This window comes from Eleutherodactylus coqui, chromosome 6 (genome assembly GCF_035609145.1).
Source record: "Eleutherodactylus coqui strain aEleCoq1 chromosome 6, aEleCoq1.hap1, whole genome shotgun sequence".
NCBI classification, from domain to species: Eukaryota; Metazoa; Chordata; class Amphibia; order Anura; family Eleutherodactylidae; genus Eleutherodactylus; species Eleutherodactylus coqui.
Window position 1 is genome coordinate 184,548,538 of NC_089842.1, and position 12,138 is coordinate 184,560,675.

Consider the following 12,138-nt stretch of genomic DNA (forward strand, 5'->3'; position numbering starts at 1 on the left):
TAGTCAGCTGTAAGATTCCTACTGAGCTTTGATATAACACACAACGGACATTAAAAGAAGGAACGTGGAATAATTTGGATAATGAAAGATACCATAATGCATTTTGTGAAGCGCTATATAAATAGTGAGAAGTCCTGGAGGCATATTTCAGCCGCACTTAAGCAGCGCTGCTGAATAGAGCCACCTGATTGGCTCTTCGGCACCACGTGACTACACAGCGTGCACTACACACTACAGTTAAGCAGACGTGCACTACACACTACACTTAAGCAGCACGGGGTTAGGTTTAGGGTTAAGGGTTAGGTTTAGGGTTAACTAAACCTAACCCTAACCCCAATCCTAAACCTAACCCTAAACACTAACCCTAACCCTATACCTAACCCTAAACCTAACCCTAACCCTAAACCTAACCCCGTGCTGCTTAAGTGTAGTGTGTAGCGCCCGTCTGCTTAACTGTAAAGTGTAGTGCACGGCTGCTGAAGGCAATCCGCGTGCACACTGTGTAGTCACGTGGTGCCGAAGAGCCAATCAGATGGCTCTAATCAGCAGCGCTGCTTAAGTGCGGCTGAAAACAGAAATATGCGCCCTGGAGACCACTGAATTGACATTATACACTACCAGTCAAAAGTTTTAGAACATCAATTTTTCAATTTTTTTTTCATTAGCATAGTTCAAATCTAGCAAATAATGTGAAATGGTTCAAAAGTAAAGTAAACATGAAGTATTATGAAATTTTAACCTAAAAACGCAACAATAGCCTGAATTTGTGATTTTAACTAGAGATGAGCGAACCTACTCGGCCACGCCCCTTTTTCGCCCGAGCGCCGCGGTTTTCGAGTACTTCCGTACTCGGGCGAAAAGATTCGGGTGGCGCCGTGGGTGAGTGGGGGGTTGCAGCGGGGAGTGGGGGGGGGGGGGGGGGGGAGAGGGAGAGGGCCCCCCCCCCTGTTCAAATCAAATCAAAAGGGAGCATTAGAATGGGGTCATAAAAAATATTAAAAAGGTTTTTCAAATTATTCAGCACTCTTTTCTAATTTAAAATATATTTTTAGATCGGAAAATATTGTGTTATATATAAATAATTTTTTATTACAGCATCTAAATCTCTCATATATGCAGGTGTGCTGAGCTAGTAGGTTTTAGGGAAACTGGTACATACAGAGCATTGAGAATACATATTTTTATTTATCACCAACCTCTAAAGGGCAGCAGTGTGGGATCCGAATTCCCTGCGGCTTTGTCATCCTTTAATTCCACTTATAAGGGAGCAATTCTGATATAATATTCTTATTAATAACATTTTTTCGTATGCCAATAATGATTGCGGCTACGTCCCCCAACAGAAATTTAAAGGGGTTGTCTCGAGGCAAGAGCGGAATTTTTTTATTGCCCAGCCCCCCTTTTTAAGCATACATAACTATGCACACATGTAAATGGGTTTTAAAGCTGGATTCTACTCACAGTTCTGGTCTTTCAGCAACTTATATCACGTTTCCCAAAGATGGCCGCCGGTTCTTTTCCCAAGGTACACCGCGGGTTTCTCTCATGGTGCACCGCGCTTGCTGTAGCCCGACGTGCGCGCTCCCGAGACGCTACCAGCTGTGTTTCCCTGACAACCAGACGCCCCGCAAAAGCCGACCGGACCCCGGGATTGAACGCGGCCGACCACGGCACACAGTCACCCATCGCCAGGCAGCAGGTAATCGGCGCTAGGCCCCGGCTCCCCCGCGCTAGGCCCGACAACAGACGAAGGCTCCGGGGCCCAGCGGCAGTCCCCTCGGCCCAGCGGCAGTCCCCTCAAGACAGGTGAAGGTCCCGGGCCACAGCGCTAGGCCCCGGAGCCCAGCGGTAGGACACCCGGAGGGGCCCACGCCTGTTAGTGACACATCACCCCCGACCCATCACTTACCTGGGCGGCAGGACAGCTGGGCGGCTTCTCGGGACAGCTGGGCGGCTCAAGTTTCTGCATCCCTCTCTAAAAGAGGATGGTACAGAATGGCCGCTCCAGCGCGCTCCCGAGAAGTGACAGCTCGTCTGCCCATGTGCAGAAGAGCTGTAGCGGCTAGCAGGCTGAAGCGGCTCGTGCTGAGAGCAGAAGACCGGACTGCGCAAGCGCGTCTAAAAAAGCAAGCCGCCAGCGAAATTAGACGGAACCATGGAGACGAGGACGCTAGCAACGGAGCAGGTAAGTGAATAACTTCTGTATGGCTCATATTTAATGCACGATGTATATTACAAAGTGCATTAATATGGCCATACAGAAGTGTATAACCCCACTTGATTTCGCGAGACAACCCCTTAAAGGCTACACATATTTTCCACAAAGAAAAATTCTGTGGCAAAAACTGTGACAAACCTGCATGCAAATTTGCTGCAGATTTCAGCTGAATGTGTGAAATCAGCCGTTCAAATTAACAACATAGACGGGCATGCTATGGATTTGAAATCTGCACTGCGGGTCAATTTCTACTGCAGATTCTTTTCCATAGCGCGTGAACGAGATTTCTTTACAATACAAGCAAAGTGGATGAAATTTAATCTGTTACATATTTTCTGTGCAGATAAAATGCAACGTATTCACTACATACCCTAAAATTGACAGCAGGAAATGTAAGGCTGGATGCACAGGTGCATGACGGGCTCCGCTGCGGAATATTCCGCGGCGAAGCCCGTCACAGCGCCCCCCAGAGACCCCATACTTACCAGCGGATCCGTCGTTCTTGGTCCCGCATGATGCTTCCTCGCCCACCACCGCCGCGTCATATGACACGCGCGGCCGCGTCACATGACAAGCCCACCGCGTCATATGACGCGGCCGGCCGTGTCATGTGACGCGGCGGTAGGCGGGGAAGCGTTTTCACGCTATCTTCTGCTGTGCTACAGCGGGAGATAGCGTGAACGGACGGCTTCCATTGACTGCAATGGAAGCCGTCTGCGCGTACACCCGCGGCAAATAGAGCATGCCGCGGGTGAGGACGGGTGAAATCACGGTGCGGAATTCCGCGGTGGAATTCCGCACTGTGTGCCCTGAGCTATTAGGTTCAATAGAACCTAATAGCTGCGGGCAACGCAGCGGATTTTCACCGCGAATTACACGGCGGAAATCCGTTCGTGGGAAGGAGGCCTAAGTCTGGAGTGTGTGCTGTCTGCTTGCCTACACAACCGCACAATGCCTGAAACCTCTCCTGCAAAACTCCTGCTGGCGCAACATGTCACTGCAGTCATCATTCAAAATAACCCTATAAATTAGAGACACCCTTCTATTGTACCTTAAAGGCCCTTTTACATGCAACGATTATCGCTAAAAATTCCTTCAAACTGCTGAAAATGAGCGATAATCGTTACATGTAAACACGGGCAGTTATGCTTTTATTCATTCAATCATAGTTAGCCAAGATTGTTAGGATGGCATTAAATCCATTGTTTGGTCACTGGAAAGTCTTTCAGTTTGAGTGTAGTTTGTTCAGTGTTTCCAGGGGCTAGTGATTGCTTTGTTTTGCCTTGCATATTCAATTAGTGCAATGTTTACTCAGCCAGGAGGAGAACAATGAATGTGCCAGCCAGATGTTTCCTCAGCTGGGCGAAGTGTTTATACAGTAACAATTGCCTAAACACATACCCAGCTGAGCAAACAACTCCTGGAGAAAAACACAGGTGATTAATTAACTGATGGAGTGACTATCTGTGAGTGTAATTTTATGCAAAACCATCGCTAAATCTTTCAATCTTCCGGCAGTTTGAGCAATTAACTTTGCCTTTAAAAGAGCCTTAAATCTTTAGGTATATCAAATTGCATAACTACTCCATTTATAAATTGTCCTTACTTTTAGGGAAACACAGATGACATTAAGTGCTTCTTTAATCTGTGGATGTCGGGTTTGGTTGACTAGTTCCTCGCACATCCAGATTCCTAAACTGCACAGTGCTACACATCTGCAAGACAGAAAAGAGGATTAATAGAATCTATATATCTGACACCCCGGTGTCCAGAAAGTAAATTGGGTCCATTGTTGATGATGAAACATCTGCAGCTTATGGGATAGACTGACAACCCACTATGATGTTTGGAAATGACAGGCGTCGTCAACAGCGGTCAGTAAAGTCATGAGCATGTTTTAGATCACTTTTAGTACACTTCTAAACTCTCTACTAACCTTTTATTCATCCGGAACAGAGAACAATATCTGAGAGCAAAACCAGTCATTTGCATCAGTAAATATTCATATATTATATAGTACCACTCTATGGGCAAGCCAGTATCTGACCTATGAGTCCAAGTTTCCAGCATCTTAGGGTTCTTTTAGATGAGTCGATTCTCGATTGAACGAGCGAGTGACGTCACCGCTAACTCGTTGGCTCTTCTGCAGCTGGTTTATACAGGCAGATACATCGTTGGCTCGTTCAAACCAAAATCGTTCAGTCTTCGTATAAGTGACTGAGAGGGACTGAACGAGCGCCGTTTAAACCGAATGATAAGCGCATGAGGCAACGATAATTTTTATGCCTGCATACAAAACAACAGGTCGACCAAGTCTGAAAAGAATGACCCTGGTGGTCTTACCTTGCTGGGCCTGATGGCTCTTCTCGGGCAGAGCTCAACACGGTTTTGATTGTGAGCTCCTGTGAAGAAAACAAAAATCTATGAAGGCAGCGTATCACACGTGTGATATAGTGGATATGGTAGCTTGTGAAAATGATCAGGTTGTTAAAGAGTTTACAGAATTGGGATCGGAAGTCCAGCAAGGCCTTCACTGCAAAACTGCTCATATAGTCCTCATATAGCATGACATTATCCCATGATGAGACACGCTCAAGTCTTTCACAAACCTTAATTGACCATTTTCAGCCCTGCTGTTTACTAATCAGCAGCGAGAATATACTGAGCCCCATGCTAACAACAAAAGGATGCGACCCGCAGGTGACAGAGCTGCTTCTGCACTCTCATGTGGAGATCTAGCATAGTTTTCTTAATTGTCGCTTACCCTAGTACCACACTGGGACTGCGAGATGTATGTACTTTTGGTAGGTAGTATTTTTTAAGTTTCGAACAGACACAAAAATACTGAACATACATTTTTGGCAATCTTCTTTAATTAACCTAATTGCAATACAGAATTGGACTACAGTATTCAAATATTGAAGTTATGCTTAACCCTTTAAAGACCGCCCCTTTTTTATCCTTTTGCTCTCCACTTTAAAAAAAATCATAACGGTTTTATTTATTCATTGACATAGCTGTCTGTGAGCTTGTTTTTTTGTGGGGCGAGTTATATTTTTCAGTATTATTTGATGTACTATATGATGGGGGAGGGGAGGAGGGAGGGGTTTATGCTAAACAAACTGCAGTAAAATTACATAACTTTATTCTATAGGTCAGTATGATTACTACAAAAGCAAACATATTTATATGTTTATATTTATATATTTATTTTGCTGTACTACTTAAAAAAAACCCCAATATCTTTGGCAATTTGCAATAGCATCGCCAGAACGGACAGCGGCATTTAACCCCTTGAGTGGCACGCCCGGAAATTTTCCGGGACGAGCTCCACTGCCCATAGCGATACTGCCCGGAAGATTTCCGGGCTATGTATCACTATGGGAGCTGCAGAGCACAATGCCACAAGCTGTAGCATTGTGCTCTGCCTGCACAGACCCACAGAGAACAAAGCAAGGGCTTTGAAAAACCAGCAGAAGATATTGCCAGCATATCGGCAATGTCCTGCTTTGTTTACAGGTTGCCATAGAGACCATCGGCTTGTCAGAAGCAAGCCGATGGTCTCTGTGACAGGGAGAGCTGGTTGTTAGCTGTCAGAGGACAGCTAGGTACTAGCTCTTACAGCAGAGATCAGAGAAAACCTCCGATCTCTGCTGTGTTAACCCTTTACATGCTGCAGTCTATGCGACTGCAGCATGTAAAGGGCTGTCACTGCAGCATGTAAAGGGCTGTCACCATCAGACCCCCGGAATGTGATCAGGGGGTCCTGATGGGTTCCTGTGGAAGTCCCCTAAAGGGACAAAAAAAAAAAAAAAAGTTAAAAAAAAAAAAAAAGTTAAAAAATTATAAAAAAAAAATAAATTATAAAAACACTTGTCTCCCTTTACTTTGTAAAAAATCAAAAATACAATCACATATGTGGTATCCATGCATCGTAATGACCCAGAGAAGGAAGTTAATACATTATTTAACCCCTGAATGACATGGCCCCTTTTTTTCTTTTTTCCCCATTTCTTTTTTTCTTCCCTCCTGTTTAAAAAATCACAACTTGTCCCGCAAAAAACAAGCCCTTATATGGCCATGTCAATGGAAAAATGAAAAAGTTATGGCTCTTGAGACGCAACTGCAAAATTAGTTGAAATTCAATGATTAGACCATTTTAAAAAACCTGCCCTGGTGGGCACGACAGGGTGCTAGGAAACCCGCCACTCAAGGGGTTAAAGGGAACAGGCGCGATCAGCGTTCATGGCTGTTGCTGGCAGGAGTTAGCTGTAGAAACAGTCAGCACCCACATTGTATGGAACAGGATCAGCTCCAGATCCCCCTTCATACAAACCCAGAATGCACAGGACATAACTGTACATCCTCATAAAGGGGTTAAACCTATGCCCAGATTCACACACTCAACAAATTTAAATTTTCTAAAATACACCAGGTTCTCTTAAAACTCATTTGTTGCTGTTTGCACCCTGTTTCATGTCTAAGTTCTGATTTTCAGGTGGTCTTCCTATTTTTCTATTGCTCTGCTGTTTTCAATCCACTTTCAGGGAGAGAGCATGCAGTAAGCCTAGCATTCTGCCAGTAGTTCACTGTTCTGCACTTCCTTACCCTTACTTCCCATCCTGCATTGCAGGGTTTGTAATCCAATCAGCAGGAAATCAGTATCTGAATGCCCGTCGCTCTGCTTTCCCAAGATGATCTGGCATTTTGAGAAATTCTTGCCAAAACGTTACAAGAAAGTGCGTGTTATGTATGCACACCCACAAGTTGTAGCTGCAGGAGAGGCAGAGTCTGTGGAGATTGTTATCATAGTGTCTGCAGATTTGTCAGCCTGCAGCATGTAAGTGCAGGGGAGCTGCCTTGCCTGTGTAGACAGACCCTCCCCCTGTTGCTATGTAACCATCCATGTACCTGTTACCATGGAAGCTCTGTACATAATGACAGATAGTGCATTGCAAATAAACTGGAAGAGAGACCCCTAGTGGTAGATACTTCAAACATAATTTAAAGTGGTAAAGTAACATTTTTAATGCAATTTTATTACAGAAATAGAGAGACTAACACAAGTTAGTAGATGAGCATTAGTTCTCTTAAAAGTTAGTGCCCTTTTAACCAATTCCTGACAGTCTATAAACTATTAATGTCTGGGTAGCTCAATCTTGGTAACAAAGGAACATAACATTTCTGGTTATGAAGTGGTTAGAGAGTAAATGTAAGATCTCTTGATGTGTGTTTTACGAAATAATTGTATTCTCCATGGAATGAGAATTATGGAATAGTCTTTTCTTACAAGTCTGTTGTGCTGTTCCTCTGTTATTCTGCCTGAAAATTTATTAATAAACTAAAATTTGTGTGTTACCATTCCCCTTGTCAAAGAGGCATGTCCTTACACAGTCTGACACTGACAGCACTAATTGGACAGTGTGAGTGTACAGAGACAATTTAATCAAAAGTTTCTAGGAGGAATAACAGAGGAACAGCAAAACGAGGACTTCCAAGAAAATATGCTCCTGAATTGTTATTTCAGGGGACTGCAAGTATTTACAGAAACAGACATGTCCAGCGAGCTGACAGGTCGTATCTACATTACTGTATAATCATAGGTTTTGTAACTTTCAACTATACTTTGCAGCAAAGATTGTGAATGTGATGAGGAACGGATGCACAAACTCTGTTCATCAACTGGAAACACTCTTCTCTATAGCTAAGGCCTCATGTCCACGGGGAAAATCAGGCCCGCTACGGATTCTACATGTAGAATCTGCAGCGGGTCCCTCCTGCCCCGCGGACATGAGCGCTGAAAAGAAGAATTTAAAAGAATTTACCTATCCGTAGCGGGCGGGGAAGGTCTGCTGTTCCTCACGGCCGGATCTTCTTTTTCGGCCGGCGGATGAATTCGTCACGCCGGCGGCACGTCGTCGACGTGCCGCGCGCATGCGCCGGGCACATCCGCCGAACCGAAGCAAGAAAGATCCGGCCGTGAGGAATAGAAGACCTTCCCGGTCCGCTCCGGATGGGTAAATACTTTTAAATTCCTATTTTAGGTCTCCCGCGGATCCGGACGGCTTCCATAGGCTTCAATAGAAGCCCGCAGGAGCCGTCCCCGCGGGAGACCCGCACAAAAATGGAGCATGGTCCAGATTTTTTCATGCTCCATTTTTAAAAAAATCCCTTTTATTGACCATCCGCGGGTATTTATCTACCCGCGGGTGGTCAATGCATCCCTATGGGATGCGGATCCGCATGCGGGAGATCCGCTGCGGATCTTAAATCATATTTTGCCCGTGGACATGAGGCCTAAAGGCTTAAAAAAACTGCACAGACAGCAGTGTATTCTGTACAACATAATCGAATCAAGATAAACCCCTGTGATAGCCTGGTTTGCTACAATGTATCAGTGTAGGGAAAATAACAGGACAAAAGAAATGTGTACCAGTGGCAGCTTATAAAAGACAGGATTCTACTGTAGCAACCTTTTGGATGCAAGTAGTATTAGGTCCGAACCAGTTTCCAGTCTCTGGATGTAAAGAAAAAATATTTCTATTCACTAACAGCAAGCACAGATCTTTAACCCTTTACTGCATGAACTTCCAAAAACATGACAAAAAAATTATATTTTATATAATCTACAACTGACCAACTATGCCATCTTATGGCTGCTCTGAGAACTACATAGTAATACTATGGAGCGTCTCATATCTGTTACACCATGCAGTAGAAATGCAGAACCATTCACTTAAGAAATATAAGGAAATATGTGTACCGTATCATATAAACTGGATTATAATGGTGCATAATTCTTCATTAATATAACCATTAATCCAGGTTTTCAAAATTGATGGCCTATCCTCAGGACAGGCCATCAATAGTAAGGCAATGAGGGGCCAATTGCAGTGATCCTGTAGATCAGATGTTTAAAGGGTTGTAGCCTCCATTTTGTTTTTCTTGCTCTGTATTGCACAATGTCATACTTTTAGTAGTTGTTGGAAAAGTTAGTGACCCTTCAAGGGTTTACTCTCCAAGCTTGTTCTGTAAAAATATTACACCTCGTCTCTGCTCACTTTAGTGTACGGTATCATACCTACAAGATACATTTTGTTTCTCTTACTGAAAGTAGTAACAATTTGTCTTCTACTAGCTACAAAACTTTGCTCGATGTTACATTTAGACATATTAACATGTTCTTTCACCTTTACATCAGTGAACTGGGACATGACAATTTCAGAGCTACTAGGGAGCAGGGCTGGGAGCTCCTGATAGAGGTTAGGAAAGCAGACCAGAGATCCTAGAAGAACCTGAGCTTCCACACGTGGAGCCTGTCCAAAATAAATATGTGACATATGTGAAAAGGCAATACCAAGTGTAAAAATGACAGATATCATCATACATATCATAATATAAACTGCAATGTTTAATAGGGATGATGCTGCGGGTATAGAATTACTATACCTGGCACTTTATGCATATGATGAAATGTGATACATGAATTATGAAGTGTTTGTGCGCTGAATTTTAACACTATGTGGCAAATATATGCTGCATGTGGCAGACAGTCACATAATGTTAGAAAGTGACTGTGTCTTCCATTAAAAGGGTTATTCAGTTGTAAACTATTGACAGCCTATCCTCAGATCATCTGTTAGATGGGCTGCTGTGCTTGAGCAGATTTCTTCAGGAAGCAGACATCTCCGTTTTTACTGCTGTGGCATGGCTTGGTATTGCAGGCCAAGCTCCTATTCATTTAAACTGGAATTTGGCCTGCAATACCAGCTCTGGCCACTGCAGTAAGAATGGAGCTGTCTACTTTCTGCAGAAATCAGGTGAGTACATGAGTGCACTTTGTATGGCACACAGCTGATCAGCGGGGATCCTGATTGACAGACGTCTGCCAATCTACTGTTCCCTCCTAGAGGATAAGACATCAATAGTTTACAATTAGATGTGAATGTATATAATAAATGACTGAGCCAGTGAATACATTTACCAAATGATTTGCAATATTTCCACACAATCAATGTAGCATTCATACACAAGAGTAGGGGTTGCTGTGCCTAGTACAGAACACCAGCTTGTCTTACTTACATTTAGAGAAGGTGAGGCAGCAACTCTTCCTGCAGCTACAATAAAGTCCATAATCAAGAGGGTGGCCCCTGGGAGCCCCAGTGAAAAAAACTGAGGAGAGCAGTGCTTGATAATGGTGTTTACTATATCCTACGAGAGAAAAAGTGGAAAATAGTCACTTTTATTTGAAAACAGCATCTTATTCTATTAACAATATAAAAAGTATGCTAATGGATTTCCTTGGAAATTGGTTTTAGCATATGGGATATATTTAGTTTAACATGTGTCCAGTGATACACAGTGAATGGAGGCAGTGAAAGTCAATGTACTTTCATTCTTCCATGCACACCAGCGTAGCCATACGCAAGAGAAATAAATTGCAGCATGCTCTGTTTCTCTGCATATGATATGCAGCCCTTCTATGGGATGCGTATGATACACTGCCAGTACGCAATGCATTCTGTCAATACGAACTTAAAGAAAGAAAGAAGAAAAGACAAATAAATAAATCACACTGCGCATGTCCGTGACGTCAGATTCCCAGGCATGCGCAGTGTCACATTCAGCCCATATGTGGTTTCTGCTGGCTTTCTGTTTGCAGAGCATATGGGCTGTAATGTGTAAAATGCCATTTACGCATACGCCCATGGGTATAAGCCCTAAGAGCGATAGTTGGACAGCAATCCGCAGGATGGCTTTTTACACGCCTGTCATTGTCCCAGCAATTATTGCTTCTTTGCTTTCACACAGGAGCGATAATCACTCTGTAAATGGAGGCGGAGCAGCCTGGAGATCGCTACTGCCTCCATTCAAAGTAAACCGTAAGTTGTTCATAGATGAACGTCTGCCTGTTTACACGGTCGATCCTCATTTGATTTTTATGCCTGCACAGCCTTAACGACAAATGATAGACTAAAGAACTATCCGGTCTGCGTTCAGTTGCTGGAGTGTTTACACTGAACAATTTTTGTTCAGATTCTCACAGTCCAGCAAAAAACTGGTTGAGAATTGTTCAGTGTAAAAAGGGCCCTTACCTGATCCGTATGGAGCAAACCACAGTGCATAATATTGTAAAAGTGCGTTAAGAAGTCTCGGTTTGGAGACACATCCTGCCTTCTTTTCATGATTTTGCAGATTAATTTGTAGGCATGAAGTTTCCCTTGCTTGTACTTGTCTGGCAACATTGTGGCCTGAAATAGAGAAAATAAAAGAATAAATTACTAACATTACTCGAAAATTTAGGTTTAGCCATCACACTGACTGGGATCATGGAAGTGAGGGGAGGACCTAAATGATACTGCTCTCCCACTGGAGACTGGAGGTCACTGTTATTTTTATTTGATTAGCAAAACAGTGACTTTGTAGGGTTATGGGCTCAAAAAGGTGAGATTTTACCCAGCAGAGTCTTTAATTGGTTAATCAAGAAAAGAAAATACAGTAGAGACCTTCAGCTGCATGTAGTGAGAACACTGTCAAATAGGGACCCAAGATCTCAGCTTCCAGTGAAGCTCTCTCTATTGTCCTACATAAAGAATTTGTTGATACCTTAAAAAGCCAAGGGGTGAGGATCCTCAAGGGTGGGATAAGTACAGGCGGGGGAGGAGATGACATATTATCCAAAGAAATTCCCAAATTGTCTCGAATCTGGAAAAGGAAAATAACCAACAAGTTAACACATAATCCATTGAAAAAGCCTTTATAGTCACTCAGATATTATTTGTTTTTAAACTATAAATTACATGAATCATGAATTGTTCAAACATGGGGCATAATTTCACCAGCGGATGTTGCCAGAATTCTGCAGAAATTCCACATGTGATTCATGCAGATTTTGTTGCAGATTTCACTCTACGGCTGGG

At 43.3% G+C, this 12,138-nt stretch overlaps 1 protein-coding gene across 5 annotated transcripts in view; it reads right to left on the reverse strand.

Moving 5' to 3' along the window:
• The window catches only part of RALGAPA1 (Ral GTPase activating protein catalytic subunit alpha 1), a 194,554-nt gene that overhangs the window by 75,696 nt on the left and 106,720 nt on the right, over positions 1 to 12,138 (reverse strand). For all 5 annotated transcript variants that reach the window (XM_066608440.1, XM_066608438.1, XM_066608439.1 and 2 more), the window contains 6 exons: positions 11,825 to 11,923; positions 11,314 to 11,469; positions 10,301 to 10,429; positions 9,409 to 9,534; positions 4,562 to 4,620; positions 3,825 to 3,933 (listed from right to left, as the gene is read on the reverse strand). In XM_066608440.1, the coding sequence (XP_066464537.1) occupies positions 3,825 to 3,933; positions 4,562 to 4,620; positions 9,409 to 9,534; positions 10,301 to 10,429; positions 11,314 to 11,469; positions 11,825 to 11,923 (678 nt within the window). The remainder of the gene's footprint in view (positions 1 to 3,824; positions 3,934 to 4,561; positions 4,621 to 9,408; positions 9,535 to 10,300; positions 10,430 to 11,313; positions 11,470 to 11,824; positions 11,924 to 12,138) is intronic.